Source organism: Rhinolophus sinicus, chromosome 2, assembly GCF_057876585.1.
Source record: "Rhinolophus sinicus isolate RSI-liver-muscle chromosome 2, RSI-T2T, whole genome shotgun sequence".
NCBI lineage: Eukaryota > Metazoa > Chordata > Mammalia > Chiroptera > Rhinolophidae > Rhinolophus > Rhinolophus sinicus.
In genome coordinates, this window is record NC_142502.1 from 114,015,411 (window position 1) to 114,040,130 (window position 24,720).

Below are 24,720 nucleotides of genomic sequence, written 5' to 3' on the forward strand. Positions count from 1 at the left end.
CCTGGAAGTCCTTCTAGGACACTGCTCTCCTGGTGTCCCTCTGACCTCAGAGGCTGCTCCGTCCTCTTAATGCGGAGGGTCTCAGGGCTCAGTCCTTGCACCTGGTCCCTTGTCTTGTGACTTTAAATACAAACTATACGTCAAGGCATCTCAAATAAGTTATTTGCAACCCAGCCCTCTCCTGTGCCCTCCAGACCCATACATCCAACTGTTGGCTAACAGCTAGCTCTGCATGGATGTCTAACACCTTGAACTTAACCTCCAAAACCAAGCTCCTGCTCTTCCCCCCATCTCCCTCTCTCCAGCTGATGGGCAGTAAGGGAGTAAACTTTGCTTCCTGTTTCTTTACCCTTCTACTTCCAACCCTTTCAGCAAACCCATCAGTTCTGTCTGCCTGAGGCACCCAGAATCCAACCTCTTCTGGCAGCCTCCACGGCCTCTGCCATATTCTGGGCCACTAGCCTCTTTCTCACCGATGGGGCAGGAGCAGCCTCTCACCATCATCCTGCTTCATCCTAGACCCATGTCTACTCTCAACACTGCAGCAAGAGGACCCTCTTCCAGAGAAGTCAGGTGGCCTCATGCCACATTCCTCAGTGGCCAGGTCCCCAAGCCCCTGGTGCTGGCCCCTCACCCTGTCTCCTCCTCTTCCTCTCTCTCCGGTGCTGTCAGTCAGGCCCCCTGTTCCCTCCCTGCTGTCCCTCAAACACTTGAGGTCTCTCCCTTTACCTGGCTGCTCCTCCCCTACATCTCTGCACAACTTCTCCCCTTCAGGTCTTTGTTCAAACGTCACCCTCTCCCTGAGGCCTCACTGACCACAACCCCTCCTCCAGCACCCCAAGCAGTCACTATAGACATGTAATGTGCATTTACATGTATGGCATCTTTTCCACTGGCCTCCAGTCCATTACAGCAGGGGCTTTGGTCTGGGAGTCCCCAAACCCAGAGTAGTGGTCCCGACTAGCGGGAATTCCCGCCTGTTCTCTGGAATTTTTTTCTTTTTCACTTTCCCGAATCCCGAGATACAAACTGTTTTCCGTTCTCCACGATGAATCGATGAATCGTTTCCACACAGTGACGGCCAACACTACCAACCACCTGGGTTCAAGGAGCAGATTTTCCCAATTTCCCGATCACGTTTTCTCAGGATTCGGGAACGGGAAAGCGAAAATAAAATCCTGAGAACGGGCAGGAATTCCCGCCTGGAAACCCTAGTCCCGACGGTCCCCAAGCCCAGAGCAGTGGGACACGGGACTCAATTCACACAGGGAGGGGAAGGGATACAGGCTAGAGAAGGAATTATTTTGAATTTCAGTAATTGAGAAGCTTCTGTAATTCAGAAAGCACTTAATTTATCTACCATTTAAAATAAGAACATCAACTTAGGACTTACATGTTTATGATTCTCAGCGAATAGAATTTAAATCTAATACAGAATTCTCTATTAATGAATTATCTCACTTTATTATTAGTATCCATTCAACTGGATAACTGGATTTGGAGGGGTAAGAAATGAAACATGAAATTTTAAATAACACATCTACTCCAAAGGCTGTGACTCTCTCATTTTTCTTTTTTGTTTTTTATGTGTATTTTCCCCCCTTTTTCCGCCTCCCCCCTCCTCTCTGGTTCAAGCCGTTGTTTTTTTCAGTCTAATTGTATAGGACACAGCTCCCTGGCCCATGCTGTATTCAACCTTGCACTCCCCTCAGCGGGTCGTCGGTTGGCCTCTCATAGCAGCTCCCGGCAGCTCTCGCCAGCTGCCAGCCACTCACGATGGCTGCCTGCCATTTATGCTGGCTGCCGTCCACCGGTTGCTCCTGGCAGCACATGGCAGCCCCGCGGCAGCTCACGCCAGCTCACGGGAGTAAAGCCATTGTTCACGATCTTAGCTGTAGAGGGCGCAGCTCACTGGCCCATGTGGGAATCAAACCGGCGACCTCGGCATTAGGAGCACCGTGCTCCAGCCAGCCAGTTGAGCCATCGGGCCGGCCCTGACTCCCTCATTTTTCAAAGCAGTCCTTATTCAAAGAAAAAAGACTGGAAAAACAGCAAAATGTTCATATGAAATTGCTGACATTCGACTATTTTTGACCAACAAACAATTTCATATGATTTAACTTAACAATATAGGGGATTCAGGATGGGTTTATTTTCTTTTTCATACTTTTCTGAGTAGAAAGTTCAGAATTTCCATCATCAGTAGTCCAAACTTCAGAATCAGAAAGATGCATGCACATCGAAGTAACTTAAAAGCCTCTCATACTGCTTCCTCTGAGACGTGGGGCTTCCTGAGCCTTCAACCCAAGCATGGCCAGAAAGGGGTACCCTGGCTGTGGGAAAGGAGCATCTTGATGCCACTGTCCCTCGGTCTCCCCTGGGCCACACCTGCTGCCAGCTTGCCCACCTCGTCCTTTGTCACCCTTTGTCCAGCCAGGTCCCTTCCCAAGTCACAGAACTGCATTCAAGGCCTCTAGAGACCTTGAGGGACCGGGCAGATCCTCTGCCACCTGGAACAGGGGTAAGGACTGAGAAGACCCTCCCCCGCCACCTCTTTACCCTTCAGCCCTGGGTGGCCCAGCCCATGCCCCACTTCTTCCTCTCCTAGCACTTGCACGGCTATGGTGTCCATGTCCCCAAGGAGCAGGCCACAGCTCGGCCAGGCCTGCACTGTGCCACCCCTCCTCCCACCCCATGCCTAGAGCACGGCATGCTTCAGACTCCTTGCTGGACACACACAGGCGGGGCCGAGGGCCCCAGGAAGCCCAGTTGCCTTCCTCCGCTATGTCTTCCTCCCTCATAAAAAGCTTTATCATCTCTCAAAGACCAGAAGGAGGACACATCACTAGGTGCTGGGTTTCAGAGTCCACAAGGGCCCTGCGAGGCTATACTCACCAGCTCTGGCTGCCTTTGTTATTGGTTAGTGCCTGGGACCCCAGATCAGACTTGGGTTGCCATCACCCAAGATGGTGTCCTCGGCACCCTCCTTGCTGGCCTCCTGGCAAGTCCCACCTCCCGCCATCCCAGCTCCCAGGTCTTCAGGACTGGCCCGAGCTCTCAGGCCCTCCCATGGAGCCCTCCTTTCCTGAGAATCCTCTCCTCCTCTCTCCATCCTGGCCCCGCCACAGCAGGATTAAGTGACTATTAATAGTGCTGACCTCCACCAGCAGGAGGAGCGGGCTGATCGCAGCTAGGCAGTCGCAGGCAGGCAGGCGGAAGGACAGGCAGGGCACAGCAGCAGCAGCAGGAGACCCCTGTACAGATCTAAGGTGGGTGGGCAACCCCCACAGAGGGCTGGGCTGGAGGGCACCAGCATAGTGTTTAATCAATGAGCAACTTACGAGAACACTGAGGAGGTCCATTTTTACTTACACTAAAATGTATTATCAGACCCCAGAGACTAAAACAGCGCAGCACAGGACAAGGAAATTTCTTCTTCGCGATTGGTAGTGTGTGTCACAATGTAAACTGCGTGGACCCTGGGCTCAGACATACCTTAATACAAAGGAAATACCCAGGCTGGTGTGCAAGGTGTGCCCAGGAGGGCCGTCCCAGGTGGTTTAGGATGTGCTCTGCTGCCAGGGAACAAAAAGGCTGTGGCACACAGGGGTTTATCCAAAGAGATGGTGCTCACCATGTCTGCAAAGCAGAGGCTACACGATAGGACCGCATAAGCCATCGGCCCTGCTCTCTTACGCTTTGGCTTAATGCATTTTAAAATCAGTATGTTTTACTTCTGTATTTTTCCCTTTTGTAATCAGAAAAGAATGACACCTCATTTTGAGAGGGGGAGAAAAGCAATATATGAGGTGTGGTCAAATAATAACGTGAATGTTTAAATAAAAAAAATTACTACAGTAAACGACACATTGCCATTAATCCCCCTCAAATACTTCCCCTCGCTTCAAACACATTTATCCCCTTGTTCTTGCCACTTTCTGAAGCAGTTCTGGACGTCCTCTTTTGTGAGTGTCTTTAGTTGCACTGTCATGGCTGTCTCGATGTCCTGAGTCATTTTGACTTTGGGGAAGGGCCAGAAGTTGCACGGTGCCAGATTCAATGAATAAGTTGGATGAGGACACACCATAACGTTTTTATCTGACAGAAATTGCTGTACCAGAAACGATGTGTGACACGGAGTTTTGTCATGATGAAGGATGATTATTACACACTTTAAAACACACCTTTTCTGGGGCCGGCCTGGTGGCTCAGGTGGTTAGAGCTCCATGCTCCTAACTCAGAAGGCTGCCGGTTCGATTCCCACATGGGCCAGTGGGCTCTCAACCACAAGGTTGCCGGTTCAATTCCTCGAGTCCCGCAAGGGATGGTGGGCTCTGCCCCCTGCAACTAAGATTGAACACGGCACCTTGAGCTGAGCTGCCTCCCGGATGGCTCAGTTGGTTGGAGCGCGGGCTCTCAACCACAAGGTTGCCAGTTCAATTCCTCGAGTCCCGCAAGGGATGGTGGCTGCGCCCCCTGCAACTAAGATTGAACATAGCACCTTAAGCTGAGTTGCCACTGAGCTCCTGGATGCCTCAGTTGGATGGAATGCGTCCTCTCAACCACAAGGTTGCCAGTTCGACTCCCGCAAGAGATGGTGGGCTGTGCCCCCTGCAACTAGCAACAGCAACTGGACCTGGAGCTGAGCTGCGCCCTCCACAACTAAGATTGAAAGGACAACAACTTGACTTGGGAAAAAAAAGTCCTGGAAGTACACACTGTCCCCCAATAAAGTCCTGTTCCCCTTCCCCAATAAAATCTTTAAAAACAAAACAAAAAACACCTCTCTGAACCATAGCTCACACCCGACTAACCATAGCTCACACCCGACTGACTGCACTGAACAAGTTGAAACTTGTCACACACTGTTACTAAGGTTTGACGCTCTGCTTCCCCATATTGAAGATCCCTGCCTTTCCGTTGGATGGCACACGGCAGCAGCATTCACCATATTTTGTGATCACAACGGAAACGCTCCCACACATCACTTCTGGTACAGCAACTTCTGTCAAATAAAACATTACGGTGTGTCATCATCTACCTTCTTCACCAGATCTGGCACCACGTGACTTCTAGCTCTTCCCCAAAGTCAAAATGTTTCCCCAAAGTCAAAGACCAAAGACCATGAAAGGTAAACGTTGTGAATCGATTCAGGACATCGAGGCAGCCATGACAGTGTAACTAAAGATACTCACGAAAGAGGACTTCCAGAACTGCTTCAAAAAGTGGCAAGAAGGATGGAATAAGTGTGTTCGAAGTGAGAGGGAGTATTTTGAGGGGGATTAATGGCAATGTGTCTTTTACTGTAATCAATTTTTTTTAAATTTAAACATTCACAGTATTTTGTGATCACATCTCATATCTCACTGCTGACTTACTGGATAGAATAAGACGCACCAAAAATAGGCACATTTTGGATGGTAGGATAAGGATGGCTTTCAGTTCTTAATCATTTTCCACTTTTCTACAATAAATATATTGCTTTAATTTTACTTTTTAAGCTCGGTTCGACTCCCCGTGGAACTGGTGGATGCCAGGATGGACCTAAGTGTGTCCCATCTGTTTGTTTCCGGTTGTTCCTACTGTCCCCGCCCGTGCATCCTGTGACCTGCATGCCACGCTGTGACGATTCCTTTATAGACATGCAGTCACTCGGCCAAGTGTTCAGACACCTCCAAATCACCTTCCGTAGAGTGGGGGCCCAACTTACACTCTCACCAGTGCTAATAAGAGTCATTATTCCCCCCCACCTTCTTCCGCCTCCCCCACACTCCGGTTCAAGCCGTTGTTTCTCAGTCTAGTTGTGTAGGACTCAGCTCCCTGGCCCCTGCTGGGGTTATGAGCCTTGCGCTCCCCCCGGCTGAGGTAGTCGGTTGTCGGTCAGCCACTCACAGCAGCTCATGGCAGCTCTCCTGGCTGCCGGCCACTCTCGATGGCCACTGGCCACTCATGGTGGCACACGGCAGCCCATGGCAGCACATGGCAGCTCACGCCAACCTCTGGCTGCTCACCGCAGCCCAGCTCCAGGGAGAGCCATTGTTCACAATCTTAGCTGTAGAGGGCATAGCTCACAGGCCCATGTGGGAATCGAACCGGCGACGTCGGTGTTAGGAGCACGGCGCTCCAACCACCTGAGCCACTGGGCTGGCCCCTAGTCATTATTTCTTGATTCATTCCTTGACCCCCTAGCACGAGGCTAAATATACAGCAGTTGCTCAATAAGTCAGCTACTCCATAAATACCACCCATGAAAAGATGGCATTTTAGCTAGTTATGTTTTTAAAGGAAATAAATGAAAATGGAAGGCAAGACAGAGATAAAAAGAGTACAACAGAAAACAAGAGAGAAAGTGATAGGAAGACAGCCTCATGGAAAAGAGAAATGGTAAAGCAGACACGGTGGCCCATGGTCCGCACGTAAAATGATTTCTAGAGACTTCCCGGGAGACTGGCCTCGCCATCCGGAGCAAGACACACGAACAACACAGAGGCCAGCTGTGTGGGACCTTTCAGAACAGAGTCTCCGAAGGAGAGACTCATCCAAAATAAATGAGCAACTTCAGCTTTTGTTTATACACAGGGTCCCTGACCATGGAAGTCCCAGGAATAAGCAAGCACAAGGGCCTACGGAGGCCAGAGGCCACCCGCCGTCTCTGCCCCTGCCAGCCTGTTAATCCGCAAGGGCAAGCAGGCGCCAGAAGTCCGGGCAGAGTGCTTGGCCAGAGCATCAAAACTATTAAGAAAATGATTTGAAACAGACATACAGCCACTGTCAGTACTAATAGTGCCGTAATGGAACGTTGTGCCTTGAGAAATTATATATATAAAGTATGTGCTAGAGAAGATATGAATGGTAACTATTAGCAAGACATTTAAAAATTACGGTTATTTCATCTTCACCTCTTTAAAAAATGTTTGTGTCTGTTTTTATAACATATGTATTAGAAAATAGTACATGTTCATACCTTTTGAATGAATGGAGGTACAAATTTAAATTTCTTTTCTAATAGGGTGTGTGATCACAAAAGTTTGGAGAGCTCCCTTTAGAACAGCCCTGTATAGATGGCCAGGCCTTAGCTGTCCATTCCCACAGCAGACACCAAGGTCTCCCCCATCGGGGCCCATCTCCCCCTAACTACAGAGCAGTCAGGCTGAGCACGTGGCGGGGGGAGGGCTCGGTACTGCTCCACATGCCTGTCTTAGGACTGACCCCACTCTTCCTGGGAGGAAACGAAGCCCAGGACCAGGACCTCACGGAGGGATTCTGGCCTTCTTTTAACCAGACAGCCCTAAGGGTAAAGCAGTTGACAAGCAGATGTCAAGAGACCTAAGGCTGGTTTCTCACACTGGGGGTGGGCGGGACAGGTCTTCCTGCCTTTGATTTTTCCCTTAGGCAGTAGTCTCTAATTTTTTAAAATCTTTTATTATGGAAAATATCAAGTAGATACAAAAGGGAGGAAATAATATAATTACACCCTCAGGGCCCTTCACCTAACTTAAACAATTAACTCCTCTGGCCAGTCCTGTTTCCTCTTTCCTCCCACCCACTCCACTGGCTTACTTTGAAGCAAATCCCCGATTTTGATTTTATCTGTGAACATCTATAAATTTTACAAGCATGTTAGTAAGTATCTCTATAAGATAAAGACATTTTTTAAAAGCAAAATCCCAATCATATTACCACACCTCAATATATAGAATAATTCCTTAAGATCATCAACAGTGTTCATAATTTCCTCAATTTTCTTTCTTTTTTCCTTTTCATCTATTTTTCACGATTTTTTTCTTAGTACTGGTAACAAAGTGGAAAGAAGGAAATTAAAATCATTCATGATCCTGCTTTCTAAACACAACTACTGTTAACTGAGTATTTTTTCTGGTCTTTAAAATTAATATACACAGATAAAAGACAATATACTTTTTTATCATGTAACAGTCTTTGTCCTTTTTCCATGTCATAAGAGTATTTTTTAAACCTGAATGGCCTCATCACATCTCACTGTGCCCATGTGTATGTACACAACGTCAATGCCCACTGGGCTCTCAAAGAGGGCCCTTCCCCTGTTTTTGCCATTACGAAAATCCTTGTAATATGTTTGGGTTATATCTCCATGTCTATACGATAGATTTCTAGAAGGGGAATCGCTGGGTCTAAGGACAGGTTTTTAAAGTCTCCTAAGGCGTGAGCTCAGATGCTGAAGTCTGCATCCTCAGTGATGTGGGAACCTCTCTGCGAGGACACGGCCAGAGACCAGGTACGGTCCAGAGGGCAGAGAGGAACACAGCATTTGTACGCAGCAGAGGAAAATGAAGTGGATGAAAGATGCTGGCCCAACGCCTGCCAATGCGCATAGGAAGGGCAAGGCAAGTGATCAGGAGGGCCCAGGGGTTCCCGCCTTTTGATTTTTGACCCTTGGCGCAACCTAATCTGCTTTTCCCTCCCCACCCAGTGCTCTCTTCGCAGGGCCCCCCTGGCAAGAGGAGCCCCTCTGTTCTCACACCTCTGCTTAGACCCATAGCTCCCTACTGCTGCCTGTGAGGCACCCATTTCTTGGACCGGTGTGTGCAACCAGGTAATACCTACAGGCAATCAATCTCAAAGCTGGACCACAATTACCGGGCCCACGTGTTCCAGGTTAGTCCTGAAGATGTAACAAGAAATCCTGCTAAACACTCAGCTCACTAACATCCAGCTACATCAGGTCTGCGACTAGCTTTCTACTGAACTATCCCCCTTCACAAAGAAAAGAAACATCTTTCTGTTTTCCTTGGTGAACCCCAGTTGGTAACTTGGAATCATATGACAAACCTTTCCAAATTTCCTATGAAAACCGTTCTAGGCCCTCATATGAAAACCTGAAGAGGGAGCGCTGACCTGACTTTGCTGGTTGGAGCAGCGGCCGCAGGGGTGAGGGAAGGAGGGACAGGGAGCACTCGGTATGCTCAGACTTGCTCACCTAAACTGGGATATTAGTTGTAAGACGGAAAAAGACTAATTATTAAACAATCATCTCAACAGGTATTCAAAAGGCATTTGGTAAAATTCAACATCTAGTCATTATAAAAACTCTTAGCAAACTAGGAAGAGAAGGAAACTTGCTTGATCTGATAAAGAAAATCTACAAAAAATCGACAGCAAAATCATGCCTAGTGATAAACTGTGAAAGCTTCCCCGAGACCTCAAATGACAATGATTCCCACTATGTCCTAGCCAGTGGAGTAAGGCAAGAACAAGATAGAAAATATACACAGTTGAGTAGTAATTAAATAAAAATGGCATTATTTACAGGCAACATAATTATGTGTGTAGAAATCTAAAATAAACTATTAGAATTAATGAGCAAATTTAACAAGGCCAATGGATTCAAAGTCACTATACAAAAATTAACTGTTATTTCTCTATGCTCCTGTGGTATGATAAAGACTATCTTTAGTCCTTGACCCCAGTTCTGGGCAGATTCAAAACCCTTGGAATTTCCTGAGTGATTGTAGTTTCTTTGTTATGCTAATCACACGACAGCAGGCAGACCCCTAGATCCAGGGCAAATGCTCAGTGGCCCCACTTCCAGGGAAGGGAGCTGGAGATCGGCTCCATCAACAATTTAATCAATCATGTCAAGGCACTGAAACCCTGATAAAAACTCTGGGCCCCAAAGCTCAGAGGAACTTCTCAGTTGGTGAATACACTGATGTGCCAGGAGGGTGACACACCCTGATTCGAGGGGCAGAGGACATGGAAGCCCTGCCTCCGAGACTGCAAGCCCTCATCCTGCGTGTGTCCTTTCAAATAAAACTCATCATAAATGTAGCAGTTTCCTGAGTCACTGTGAGTCATTCAGTGAATTACTGAACCTGACCGGGGTGTTGGAACCCCACCTGTGGCTGGCATCTGCAGCGAGGCAGCAAACAGAGGGCTGAGCCCCCAGACCTGTGCAACCTAATGCTAACCCCAGGTGGTTGCTGTCTGAACTGAACTGCAGCCCACCCCAGTTGGAACAGTCTGCAACAAACATTTGGAAAATAAAAATTTAAAGACACCACTTAAAATCACCAAATACCTAGGAATAAACTAAGAAACGTTGTGTACGGCTTCTACACAGAGAACGATGAAACATTCTCATAAGAAATGAAGGACATAAATACACGGAGGGGTAAAAGATCATTGTTATAAACACGTCAAACCTTCAAGTTCATCTCTAGAGTCAATGCAGTTCACGCAAGTCCATAAATCCCCAAGAGAAAGGCTAAGAACAGTCAAGACAATTTTGAGGAACAAAGATCAGAGTGCTTGACGTCACAAATATCGACAATTATTAGAATCTGAAACAGGGTGTCAAAGGCACTGACCATAACAGATGACACTAGGGAAATCTACACTAAAATCACTGAGATGGCAGCATGTACCTACTTGACTGGCTAAAATAAGATAAGTTACTAAATAGCCGACAGTCCCGGAGTTTGTGGGCCCAATGTGAGCCCTTGAGAACTCTCATCACGCCCGCCCTAGGCCCTGGCATTTCTACTCCCAACGCTGTGCACACATATCGCCACGGCCACCATTTCCGTTGTGGTACTACAGAGCAACGGAAAGCCTGAGCGACACAGCTGCACAGAGGATGCAGGGCATCCCCTTGGTGCTGAGCAGGAGCCAGACACAAATGCGCACACATTGTGTGATTCACTTACACAAGTTTACAGACGGAAAAAACTAACCCAGGACACTGGAATGGGGGGGATGGACGGGGGCAGTGACTGGGAGGGGACGTGGGGGAACCTCTATCTAGGTTGCTGGGACCGGTCTGTTTCCTGAGCTCAGTGGTAAGTTCAAGGGCATTCCTTTGTGAAAAAGGATCAAGCTGTATACTTGAGATTTAAGTACTTTGCTTCCAGGAAAAGTTCACTTTCAAGCAAATCTAGGTGTGGCTGCCAGAGGCAGGGGTGGGGGACGAAATGGGTGAAGAGGGTCAAAGGTACAAACTCCCAGTTATAAGACAGGTAAGGACTGGGGATGGGACACACAGTGTAATGGCTAGTTAACAACACTGTGCTGCACAGCTGAAAGTTGCTAAGACAGCAGATCTTAAAAGTTCTCATCACAACAAAAATGGTGTTAACTATGTGTGGTGATGGATGGTAACTATACTCATCGTGACGGCCATTTTGCAATAGATATAAATTTAGAATCATTACATTGTGCACCTGAAAGTAATATGTCATATGTCAACTACATCTCAATTTTTAAAAATTGAGAATGGACAGTAAGTTTTCCAACCTGGAGTTACTGGAGAATCCCAGTCTTCTGGTGTCTTTCTTAATATCTACGACATCACAACCTCATTGGGAAGTGATGCAGAACAGTGGTTACGAGCTTGGCCTCTGGAGGGGGAGTCCCGGGGAGCCATCTGGGGTTGCCACTTAGCTGTCATGTGACTGGGGCAGACTCTCAGTCTCTCTCAGCCTCAATTTCCCCACCCCAGCAACTGGAGGACTAGTTAACACGTTGCGTACGGATCACGAGAATCTTCATTTTTTTCTGAGCCATGCGTTAAGGACAGATAACGAGAATTCTCGTTTTCACTGTTGACTCTTTTTACTTTGCATATTTTATTGAATTATTTGTAAAATAATTATTTATAGAATAATTTATAGAATAATTTATTTGTAGAATCTATTATTTATAGAAAAATAATAAATGACATAGAAGCATTTACGCTTTAAAGAGAAGAGTGCATTTTAAAGTAGTTTCTTTTAAAAACCTGCCGGAACAGAGGGGTATGAGGAATTTAAACCCCGCCGTACGCAACGTGGTAAGTATTCAGTGGCAGTTAACGATGAAGGAGGACAGACACTTCATCCCACCCACACTCTCAGCTCTCCCCTGTCCCAGAGCTCTGAGGCTGGGGCATTTCCAGGGACAATGGGCTTCCTGGGGAGTCTCTGTTCCGTTGGATCCCCCTGCTTTTCTACCACAGCCTCTTCCTTCCCTCACTGGGTCACCAGGGAGGAGCGCGCCTGGTGAGCCCGACCCAGGCAGAGGTCCACAGGTCAGTGTGGTCAGGCCCTGCCCTGCCCGCCTTCTGAACGGCCCTCCTGAGCACATGCTCCTGCCCTCAGAACACGGGCGTGCTGGCAAACGGCAGGCCTAACGTTTTCCAATCTGCAGGAAACACGTAAGGAAATGAAGTGCCTCCGCTGTAAGTTTCTCTTCCATATGGTTTTTCCTTAAGCTCCGACTTCTGTTACCCTTAATATACACACGAGGGTCCATATACACACGAGGGTCCGGATAAGATAGCATCTGAATTAGCAGGTAATTATACACCGGAGTGGAGTGGGCTCTTTTGACCTCGGTGTATTCGTAATTCCAAGAAAGGCACCACGCCCAGACAGTGGGGCAGTCTGCCACCTGAGCCAGTGTGAGAACCACCATGGCCCAAGTTGGTGCCAGTGCCAACTGGGGCACCTTTCGGACAGTAGTAACAGCGATTGTTAAACGGGCGAACAATGACTGCAGGAGGCCATGGTGCCAGGCACTGAGCTGCGCCCTTTAGTGCCGCCCCGTTGAGCCCTCACCACCCCCCCCCACCCCCCCCAGGACAGCTGCTGCTGTCAGACACGCGATGGCTTTCGCGAAACAACTCCACAACATAAGCATTTGCTCAGTTTTTAACCTACTCTTAGGGAAGTTTGATGAGATGAGTATAAGTCTGAAGCAGGACGCCAGGTGACTGAGCATGTATGTGTGGGGGCAAGAGGGCAGGAGGGAGGGAGCGTGAGCGCCTGCAGGAGGGGTACGTGTGTGAGTCAGCCAGCCTGGATGTGGGGGGTGGTGAGTGTGTGTGTGTGGGGGGGGGTGGTGTGGGGTGTATATGTGTGTGAGCCTGTCTCGGTGTGTGTGTGGGAGGTGAATATGAGTTTGCGGGAGAGTGTGTGTATGTGTGTGTGTGAGCCTCCCTGTGTGTGTGGGTGAGTGTATGTGTGCGGATGAGGAGAGTGCGCGTGTGAGCCTGTCGGTGTGGATGTGGGGTGAGTAGATGGCAGTGAGCCTGTCTGTGTGTGGGGAGAGTACGTAGTAGGTCTGCCAATTAAGTTCGCGAACTTTGTTGCAATGATGTTGCTAACCTATTTTGATATCAGAGGGATTATTCATTATGAATTTGTACCAATTGGACAAACAGTTAACGAGGTTTACTATTTGGAAGTGCTGAAAAGACTGAGTGGAAAAGTTAGACGACCTGACCTTTTCACCAACAATTCATGGCTCTTGCATCACGACAATGCACCAGCTCACACAGCACTGTCTGTGAGGGAGTTCTGAGCCAGTAAACAAATAACTGTATTGGAACACCCTCCCTACTCACCTGATCTGGACCCCAATGACTTCTTTCTTTACCCAGAAATAAAGGAAATATTGAAAGGAAGACATTTTGATGACATTCAGGACATCAGGGATAATACGACCACAGCTCTGATTGCCATTCCAGAAAAAGTTCCAAAATTGCTTTGAAGGGTGGACTAGGCACTGGCATCAGTGCATAGCTTCCCCAGGGGAGTACTTCAAAGGTGACCGTAGTGACACTCAGCAATGAGGTCTGTAGCACTTTCTCTAGTATGAGTTCACGAACCTAATTGTCAGACCTCGTAAATGCAGTGAATGTGTAGGAGTGACCCTGTCTGTGTGTGTCAGTAGTGTGTACACGCAGCAAGTGTGTGAGAGTGAGCCTGTGTGCATGCAGGGAGTGTGAAGGCGTGAGCCTGTCTGTGTCAGCGAGTGTGTGTGCACACAGTGAGTGTGTGGGAGTGAGCCTGCCTGGGGTGTGGGGGGAGAATCCCCTGCCATCCCAGGCTCCTGGCTTCTGCTGGCCGGAAACCAAGCATTCCAGAGAGCCGGGAAACCAGTCTATCGAGAGCCCTGCCCAGTCCCTGCCCAGGGCTGGTGAGAGGGCCCTGCAGCGTGGAAGAGGCTCCGGCTATACCCTGAGGCGAATGGTCCAACAACACCAGGTTTAACCCCCACAAAACAGGCTGCGGTTGCACGCTCCGGTCCTCTGGGCTCAACTGTCACCCCAGATGCTCCTCCCCACAATCCCAGAGAAAAGAAAGGATTTCACTGCTTATCAGAGGAGAAACCTGAAGATCCAATCTAAACTGTTTCAGAAAAGCAGGGCACAAAATTACTGGGAGATTGTGATTTCAATGTGAAAACATATATGGGCAGCTAATGGGAGAGCATGGCTGTGAAAACAAAAACAGTTTTGATCTTGCTGTTCGTTACAAGATTTTTTAAACTAAAAAGATTTTTTAAACTAAAAAGACAAAAATTTAAATTTCTAAGTTATTACAATAATTCAAAATATTAAAAGTAGTTCTTTCTGGGTCACAGGCTCGTGTATTGTTTTGTAGATTTTTGTGTTTTCTCAAGTTCTGACCACGCGCTGTATCTCTCTTATTACAACCACTAGTCGAAAGAAAATCACATGATAAATGGATCAACAACAGACTAAGAAGTCCAGGCTCCCGTCTATGAAATGAGCCGGAGACTCTTCCATGGCCGCAAAGCCTTTGACAGCGGGATGTCTCAGCACACACAGGTGTGACAAGACGAGTAACCTGTCCCAGGACAGCTGTGCCCCATGGCAGGTGGAGTGGCTCACAGGAGAGGCCTGGGGCTGCAACAAATGGCAACGGCGCCAGAAAGCTGCTCCCCATCCTCATAGCTGGGGCCATCTTGGGCATCTCATAGAAATTCCATCACCCTCACACCCTCCTGGCAAGTTCTGCTGAGAAGTTCAAAAAACCCCTGAGAGGAAAGGGAGGCATCAAGGCAGAGCCAGGATGAGCTGAAGGAACCAGGGGGCTCTGCTAAAAATCAGTCACTGCAACAGTGACCGAGGGGCCTCGCCCATCCTTGCCTTCTATACACACTCCCCTGGCTGTGCAGCCTATAGGAAAGAGTCCCATAAAAGCCTCACTGCCCCTGCCCTCCAGGAGACTGAGACCAAAGGGAACATGCCACGCTGGGCACCATTCCCTTCCCTCAAGGTGTCCTTGCTGTTCCAGTCTCCGGCTCATCTATGTGACAGTACCAGCATGGGGGAAGGGGTTGAGAAAGAAGGCATGAGGTGGCCTGACCTCGAAGCCCCTCTAGAAAGGCCTGAGAAGCAGTGACAAGAGGCAGAAGCAGCCTAACCCCAAGTTGGTGCCAAGGCTTGATAAGCTCACGTCTCATCCTGTGGTCTAGTCCAAGTTCTCCCAGAATGAGAGGCACAGAAGTAGGAAAGGCCGTGTATATTCACCCTTGAAGATCCAGCTGCAATGTCCCCTCCTCTGGAGTGTCTTCCCAGACTGCTGGCAAGACAAGCCCCTTATTCATTTTCCCCGCAGGACACCTGGGTGGCTTTGTGTTTCTGCGCGCCCATCTATTTTCAAAGTTAAGCATCTGTTCAATAGGTCCCATCCTGACCAGCGGTGTCCAGGAAAACTCTGGAGCTGGGCTTTCTAATGAAAAATAGAAGATTTGAAACGTAAACGCCGGGATGCTGTTGGGGTGGTCTAAGCTCTTCTTGGGCCCTAGACACGAGGCAGCACCTCTGGGGCACAAATGACAGCGTTAGGACAGAACTGTAAACAGGACACTGGCTCCTGGGCGGAAGCTCCCATAGACTGCACGATGCCAGCGAGGGCAAGAGGTGCCAAGCTCTGTGCCCACAAGCACTGCACTACTGAGGAGGTGAGGAGGAGCCTGGCCAGCGTGTTGTCAGCTGCCCTGCTGGCACCTCTGCCCCAGCAGGCAGCTCCTGTCACTCTCAGATACAGTCGCCCCCAGGCAGCTTCTCCAGATCAAATCACCAGCCCAGCCCAGCCGTTTCCGTTTCCGGGTGGAGCTGTCTGAGACCAGGTGCTGCCTTCACCCCCACTGGAGGTGGCCTGTCCTCTCCCAGCACCTGAGATTCCGTGGTCCAGCACAGTCTGTGCTTGGCCCTGGCCCTACCTGACCTCTATGGGACGCCTCCCCCAAACCATGCCCACCTAGCTCTTTCTCATCCCTCCCAGGAGCCACTTCGACCAAGCTTCTGCCTGCTCTCAGCTGATCCCAGACTCTGGGCCTGGGCCTGGGCCTGGGCCTGGCCCCACATGGCACCTCACCTGTGCACCTGCCGGATGGGCTCACCCTTTTTCTATGCTGCTCGGTGGGCCCAGGGCCAGCAGCATGGGCAGCCTCTGAGATTGTCAGACACGCAGCCTCACAGGCCACACCCAAGCCCACTGACTACAAACTTTATGTTAACAAAACGCCCGGGCAGTCCGTGCACATAGTCAGGTGTGAAAAGCTTAGGTGGGCACGAGGCTGGGCACAGAGGGTCCCGCCAGTTATTCACCCCAGCACCACCACACTGGCTCTGCTCCCTCCTCTCCCCACTTACGCTACATGACAACACCCTCAACCTGCACCCCAACCAGAAACCTCAGCCGTTCACAACAGCTTGCTGGCCTTGCCATCTCCGTGAGGACCAGTCCTCGCAGGCCTGGCCCCATGGCACCGACCTGAGCTGGGCACAGCTGCGCTGTTTACACGGCTATCTCCCTGGGAGTTCTGGGAACAGGGCTGTCAGTCCTCTTTGCCCCCTCAGCGAGCACAGGGTCTGACACACTGGCTTCAAGATGAGATGCTTGTTGAATGAATGGAGGAAAAAAGCAAATGGGGGAAATAAGATACTGAGTGTGGCAGGCAGATGGTGGGAGCCAAAAGTGAATGCAAAATTATGCACTGTTTTTTTGTTGACTTTCCAAAGTTGCTTCAGGAATAAAAGTAAGTAGGTGGGGAAACGTGATGTGGCATAGACGGAAACATGGGAGTTTATAATGAAAATATTTCTAGCTTTTTTTGCCTCCAATATAAAACCCACAAACTTTCTATGAGCAGTAATAGGTCCCAGGTCACCTATGGGTCAGTGGCCGAGCTGGGTAAAGTTTGGTCCCAGCTCTTTACAGGGGGCTAGAAGGTTATAAAGTGGGTGGGGATAGATAGGACAACTAAAGAGAAGCTAAGTACCCGGGAAGGGCAGAAAGGGCACAGAAGGAGGGAGGGGCACAAGGAAAGCTGGAAGGTGGGATTCAACCCCCTCCTGCAGAGTTCATTCATACTTTGCATCCAGGGCCTGGGAGAGCATCTGTGATGCAGGAAAAATGCAGCTGGGCCAGGAATAACCCAGGGAGCTTTTGTTCTAAGGTTTCCAGCTATAGACCAAATCAAGCACAACACCCGCACAGCAAACAGTTCTAGGCGAGCTTTAAGTAGAAGGACCAAAGTTCACAGGGCAGGGGCCTCTCTCAGCGCGCTGACAGCTCTCACCACCTGGAGGCTCTCTCCCAGAGGTCCCACAGCACCTAGTGCTGCGCCTGGGCACAGTATGGGGCTCAGGAAAGACAGAGTGGGAACTGGCTTGAGTTGGGAGGCAGAAGCAGCCGGAAGCTGGCAGCCCCTGCCTTAGTCGAGGGGAACACGCCCACCTGTAAGTGTGCAGGAGCATACTCGTGACTCCCACTGATTCCTGACGGTCACAGACTGCTTACAGAGAAACTGAGGCATGGGGATGGAGAACTATGCATCACTCTCAAGACCCCAAACTGCTTCTCAGACTCTGACCTGAACCATTAATACACGTGTCATTGCAAGCGTTCCTCCTCTTTCTTGGCGCAGCTGCAAAAGTCAAGCACCCACTTTTCTTCATCCCTTATCAGCCCCTCAAAATCCTAACACTACTGAAATGGACGTAACTTTCTTTCTCAAACCTCACAGGCCATTCACCCATTCAGTCACTTTTTATTGAGCTCGTCTCTGTGCCAAGAACCATTCCAGGGGCGAGGGACACCTCAGCGAGCAAAACGGAGGACCTGCCCTTTGGAACTTATATCACAATGGGAGGAGATGACAATAAACAACACAGTAAACATTAATTACACGGCAGTTAGAAAGTGAGGCAGTTAGAAAGGGAGACATGCTAAGAGAAAAAGAAAACCCAGCATGGGGCAAGGGAGACCGATGGGGAATGTCAAGGTGGTATGGGGTTGCCGTTGGAACAGTGACTGGAAGGCCTCACCTTCTCGTGAGGGTGCAGCAGACATGAGGGAGTGAGGCACCTGGGGAGAAGATTCCAGGCCGAGGGAAGAACAGGGCAAAGGCCCCAGGACGGGAGTGCCAAGGTGCGTTTAAGGAACAGCAAGAACACCAGTAAGGCGTGCCAGACAATCACCGTCCATTCGCTGTTCCTTTATCCATCCATCCGTTGTTTGACTCACTCACTGTGTGTCAGCACCTCCTGTTCCTCTCCTTGCCAGGCACTGAGCACTCTACCCTCAAGGACCTTACAATCCTGGGGAGCTGGGAGGAGACAAAGCGACCTTGCAAGGCTCTGGCAGAGCTCAGGGCCTCACCCAACTTAGAGGTGCTGGAGGGTCCACTGAAGGCACCCCAGCTGATTCCGAGGGTGCTGACAATGCTGGCTGCCTTAACTGTGCTCACTTGTTTTTCTTAGCTAAAAAGAAGCCTTGCAAACCCCCGATTTGTAAAGAAAACCTCTTAAGTTGCAGGTGTACACTAAGTAACTGCCATGTCCTAGATGGCCTCAGACTAAAAAGGTAGATGCCAGATGGGAAGATCTGGGAGGGGCAATACTGGGGGGTGGGGGCGGGCAGCATGGTAATGACTGAACGAAGAGCAGAGGCCGCGAGCTGACCAGGCATGAAGCCCAGGGTGTATTCATTAGGGGTGGCCATCCTGTCACACCCACATCTTCATGTTGCACTGGGCAGACCATGCCTGCGTTTCCATGGAATTATCAGCACCCCCTCCACAGCTCTGTTGAGGAGAGCAAACATCTGGAGAGTTCCGCTCAGCAGCGCTCTGGCCTGAGACATCCTACCTCTATTTCCCCAGCTTCATGAGGGGCATTTTTTTTTTTTTTACAAGAGTCCAATGATGGCCCTGCCAAGCAAGTCCAGGAAGCTCCCACCCTGTGAGGATTCGGCCCTGCTGATCAGGGCCCCAGAAGCCTGGCCAAACCCATCCATTCTGGCTGGATCCAGAGCTGGGCTGAATGGTGCCAACATGCTTGTAGGGTGGGTCATCAGCAGCAGTCCCAAAGACCACAGGGGTGGGGAGAAAGCAGCAGCCCTGGTGAGTTTTAACCAGGTTCCTGATCAAGGACAGAGAAGTCCTCAAGGCCCAAAGGCTGCAGGGTGGGGGTGGGGCACAGAGCCTCACTGCTTTTCTGTCCCAGGCTCAGGGAACCTGGGAGAAACAGTTCTGAGGTCTGCATCCCAAAACTCCCCGGAGGTGGTGCCATCACCACCAGCCGTCTCATCCCTCTGCTCCTCCTCCAGTCTCCATGGGGCTTACGTCACTCAAGTCCTCTTCAAATGTGGTGCTAAGATGCAGTCTGTCAAACTGGAAAAGACGGGTACCAACCCCCACCCCAGCCTGACCTGAGCATCTTTTCAGACCAAACCTGGCCAGGCCAGCTCCTCCCTATGCCACTGCCCCAGCCAGTTCCAGGCTCCCCTGTACTCTGTGTTCCAGAAGCAACTGACAAGGGCCTGGGCTCGCTCCCAGCCAGGGCTCAGAAGCTGCTCCTGGCCCTACGTGGCCTGGAAGGCCTTAGCCAGCAGAAGCCCTACCTATGGGAAACAAGCAAAGTCCCAGGTTTAGGATGAGCTCTTCCCCTCCCCTATTCTTTCACAAAGCGCCTGCATTTCTGCCTCCTCACTCACTGCCTATGGCCTAGGAGGGTTTTACTCCATAATTGGCTTGTTTACTGCCACTCTGAGGGCTTGGAGTGGCAGAGGTGGGAGGAAAGTTTGTTGGAAAAAGAAAAGGGGTGTGTGCCCTGAGCTCTGAGGCTGGTGAGTAAACCCTCCAAGTACCTAAGGACCTGAGAACAGGCCAAGAAGCCATGAGAGAGAAAAACACAGGGGATGCAAGGCCAGCTGAAGATTCCAGCAGACCACAGGAGGGAAGCTTATGTTTGGCACCTGGGAAAGGCAGAATAATAACCAAAACTTAATCTGCCTGCTTCTGCTGAAGAGTCAAAAGCAGTACTTGGCACAGCCCGGAGAGCTCCCAATCAGCTTCTGTGGGCTAGGAGCTCATGACGTCACTCCCCTGCTCACAAACCTTCCATAGCTCCCAGCTCCTAGCACACTTACCCTCCTGACCTTCAGGCTCTTCACAAGGCCCCAAATGACTCAGCCCCTCCCCCACTGACCACTGACCTGCACAGCCTATCTATCACTCCTGCGGGGCCACAAGCACACCCTTTCCCCCGCCACGCAGGTTCTCTTCTCCTGGGGTTCCCTCTACCTCAAGTTCCAAGTCTCCCCACTTTTTAAGGCTCTCCTTAGCACTCCGGCCCAGATGAAGGTTTTCTCAGGTCCCTCTCTTCCCCACCACACCCCAATGGGGCTTGTGATCTAATTTTGGTGCCCCAGTGCTGGCCTTCGTAAGACATCTGCCTCTATCTGTCCTGTATCGACAGCTCCCAAGGCCTTGCTCAGCTGATTCACCTGAAGCAAAGCACAGGACCTTGCAGACAGCAGAGGCTGCCCCAAATACCGTTCACCTCAGAGGCCTAGAAGTGATGGGCAAATGGACAGAATCCCAGGGAAGGAACATTAGGGTCAGCAGAGACTAAACTGGCCCGAGAGGCGTGACCACACGCAGCCGGACAGTGGCTCAGGCCTTACCCTTCTTGAACTCCTCCAGCATGGCGTCCAGCTTGGTGTCATGGAAGACAAAGTGCACCGGGTGGTTGTAGAAGCGGGTGATGGTCTTGAGGGGGGTGCAGTCGTCGGGGTCCACAAAGGCCAAGTCTTTGACATAGAGAATATCTACGATGTTGGACTGCTCGTCTTCAAACACAGGGATGCGTGTGTAGCCGCTCTCCATGATCTCCGACATGGTGTTGAAGTCCAGGACGGCATCACTGCGGATCATGAAGCAGTCGTGGAGCTGGGTCATGATGTCCTCCACGGTTTTGGTCCGTAGTTCCAGGGCTCCCTGGATCATATTGAGCTCCTCTTTCACAAGGTCATTATAGGGCTCTGTCACCTTCAACATCTCCATCAGCTTCTCCCGATTGTAAACGGTGCGAATCTCCTGGCCCAGAACAAAGTCCAGGAGCCTGCTGATGGGGTAGCTGAGAGGGAAGGTGAGCAGCATAAAGAATTTGGTGAGAACGATCGTGTTGGCACCCACAGCCAGCCCGTGTCGGGAGCACAGGGACTGAGGGACGATCTCCCCAAAGATGACAATGCCAATAGTCGAGGAGGCCACCGCCATGAGCCCGGACCCGATGAGGTTGTCCAGCAGGATGGTGAGGGAGGTGTTGACCAGCACGTTTCCCAGGAGTAGCGAGCACAGCAGGTAGTTGCCCTTGCGCCGGATGGGCTCGATCTTGCGAGCATAGCGCCGCTCCTTCTCGGTGCCACAGTTCTGCACGATGCGCAGCTCCATGGGGTCCAGGGCCATCAGCCCCAGGTTGAGGCCAGAGAAGATGCCCGACAGCACTAGCAGCACCAAAATGAGGAGGATGTGCAGCCAGAGGGGCAGGAAGCGCCCCTCCTCCTCCACCATGACGAGCAGCGAGTCCTTGTCCGTCCACCTCTGCCAGGGCCCATCCGCGCCCGCCCGGGTGCACAGCGCGTACAGCTTCATGTTCTCGCTCCTCCGGAGGAACTTGGTGAGCACCACCAGCATCCCGGACGTGTTCCCGCGGCTCACGTTGACCAGCTGCTGGACGACCAGGTCCTTGGTCAACTCAGGGCAGTGGGTGGAGTTGTGAAGGGCCTCGGAGTTGTCCACCTCGGTGAAAGAGATCAGGTTGCTGGAGATGGAGCCCAGCCTGTGGCCGTACAGCCTCAGGTTCACCGTGCTGCCCTCGGACACGAAGATGATGCCATCCGGGTTCATTCCACACGGTTTGTTGCAGCTCGCCAGCCGCATGCCCAAAATCACGCCCCGCTGAGGGTCGCCCTGACCCCGGGCCCCCCGCGTCCACAGCAGCACCGGCAGCACCAGCGCCGCCAGGAGGAGGCGCCCTCGGGCCGGCCCGCCGCCCGGGCGCCCACCCCCGCCCGCCGGCGCCATGTTGCTCCCGCTCGGCCGCCGCCGCTCCCCGCGCCCTGCCGCGCGGCCCGCTCGCGCCGCCGCTCCTGCCGCTCCGCCGCCGCCGAGCCAACTGCCCGGGCCGTGGGCCTGACGTCAAGTCAGCGCCCCGCCCGCCGGCCCGCCGGCCCACGCCCCTCATTTGCATGGGAGGCCCCGCCCCCAGGCTCTCGGCTCTAGCGCCCACGCTTAAGGAGATCTGGGCGCTTAAGGTGGAGCGGCGCGGGAGCGCGGGAACCGCCCGCGGGCGCCGCCCAGCCCCCTTACGCCCTCCCGGCGTCCCCGCGGGCCCCGCCTACCTCCTCAGGGACCGGCTAGCTAGGCGGCCTCTTCCGTGGCCTGGTCTGGCGTCTGCTCCCGCTGCCTACCCTGTGTCTTCTCCAGAAACCTACAGCTCGGGGCAGGGGTCTTCTCTGCTGGGACCTCTGAAGCAGCACCACGCTGTGCTCTGACCAGAGAAATGCTTTTTTTTAGCATAAAAAAAGAAAAAGGGAACCTGAGGGCTTAAGCCAGAGAGAAGCCATCAAGTCCACATGGCTTTACAGCCTGCCCCTTGTCTACTGTTGTGGCCTCCCTGCTCCTGGGGTTTTGCTGAGCTTGCCCCGAGGCCAGCAGTAGGTTCCCCCAGCCCCAGCCTGAGGCTTCCTTCCACCAGTCTGGGGAAAACTGAGGACATAGCAAGTACCCGCAGGTCAAAGGGCCAGGGCCTGACATGGGCTTATGTCATTTCCATTTAGGACGCAAGTATTAAGCATCTATTATGTGCCAGGTGCTCGTTCCAGGCTCTGACAACATAGCGTGAATAAGCCAAAGTCCCTGCCTACTGGAGTTTGCAGTTAGAGCAGAATACAGGCAGTAAACAAGTAAACATACGTAACATTCTTACCTAAGAGGTGATGTCATTGTTTCCATATTACAGATGAAGAACTTGAGTCTAGGCACAAGTCCAGGTCCTTTCAGATTGTCATCTGAACAGCAGGCTTATATGACTTTGGTAAGGCAAACGAGCATGTCAGCCCCGATTTCTACATCTGTGAAATGGGGGTAAGATGATATGCAGAAGCACGGCACTGAGCTTGCAGGACACTTGGCCTAGGCACTGGACACCACAGGACAGCACTGGGAAGTTTCTTTGGCTGTGTAGCTCTTGTCTACCTTTCTGGGACCAAACCCCTAACCCCAAATTGGGGTGCTGACTGGCCACTGGGGCAGCTACATGTGGAAACTGGAGCTGAGAGGCAGGCGCCAGGCCTAGCCCTAAATGCTGGCTTCCTGAACAGCCCTGCCTGGGTGTCAGTCCACAACTATGAATTGTGTACCAAGCACTCAGGGTGTGTGGGGAAGACGGTGGCTGTCACCCTGCGAGGTTGAAGGAGACAGACAAACATCCTTATAAAAATTGCAGAGGTGAATTGAGGGGAGGATCAGATGTCAGTTTGACCACTGGGTCTTGGAGCAATTTTTTTCCCAGCCCTGGAGACACGGAATCCACTTTCCTCTCTGTCTGCACAAACGCTTGTGTTTATTTTTATTTTGGTATAGTGTTTGCCAATAAAAGCAACAATCAATGCCAGTGGGAAAGAGTCTAAACAGAGAGGAACAGTCATCAGGGCTGCAGGAGGAGGCACGGTGGCAGAGGCCCGGTTCAGTTAAGCACTGTTAGCAGGGGCAGAGGGTCTGCGTCCTAGGCCAGCCTACAGCAGTCCCTTGCAGGGAGGTGCCTCACTTTATATTCCTCAGTGAGTACCCAACAGCCAGTTTTTCAGGGAACAGGAGCCTCGGGATGGGCACTGGCCAAGATAGAACAAAAGCAGGCCCTTTGGGCTCTTCCTCCCATCTCCACCAACCAGGAGGAGCCACCTGCAGGACTAGGGAGGCTTCTGTCCACCCCACCTCATCTCTTTCCAGTAGCTTTGGGACCAGTGCCCTCCCCCATGGTTCTAGACTTTCCAATTCTGTTATCAACCAATCGACTATTCTTATTTTGTCCTTTTTCAGCTGTCTGTACTCAGAAGCTCTCTACATATTCACAGAGTCCAATGACAGAAGCCACCAAAGGGAAGAAAAAATAAGATTTTGAAATACTTGGGTTAAAACTGGGAGGAGTGGTGAGGGTCTCTGCCAAAGTTCATTTAATTACATCCATCCACGATTACATTCACTCTGTGATTAGTGATTAGGACAGAACCAACCAACAAAGTAAGGAACTGAGATCGCTCTTTGCCCTGCCTGGGCCTTCAGTCTAGCAGAGGACACAAGACCACCTTGGTAAAAGATGAACATGGTGAAAAGTGGAAAGTGCCGCAGGAGGTATTAGAGACCCAGACTGGAGTCCTGATTCATTTACTGCCGGCAATGCATCCCTGATTGGGTCATTTAACCTTCCCATGTCTGCAGAGTTGAAAACCCTCCCCCACGGATGGTGGGGACCATATGGCGATGGAAGTCCATTAATAGGAAGAGTCAGGAAGGCTGGAGGTGAGTGTGGCTCCTGTGAACCAGGCCATGAGACTGGCAGAAAGTGATGTGTAGGTGAGAAGCCTCTCTCCTTTGGGGGGC

General features: G+C 51.1%; 1 protein-coding gene across 4 annotated transcripts in view; it reads right to left on the reverse strand.

Moving 5' to 3' along the window:
- The window catches only part of CNNM4 (cyclin and CBS domain divalent metal cation transport mediator 4), a 34,329-nt gene extending 12,060 nt beyond the window's left edge, over window positions 1-22,269 (reverse strand). The window contains exon 1 of one of the 4 annotated variants that reach the window (XM_074332553.2): window positions 20,742-22,265. In XM_074332553.2, coding sequence (XP_074188654.1) covers window positions 20,742-22,143 — 1,402 coding nt within the window. In that variant the 5' untranslated portion in view covers window positions 22,144-22,265. Of the gene's footprint in view, window positions 1-20,741 lie in introns of all 4 variants that reach the window. The other 3 variants (XM_019716513.3, XM_074332555.2, XM_074332554.2) reach the window with 3 other exon arrangements.
- Window positions 22,270-24,720: the final 2,451 nt, after the last annotated feature.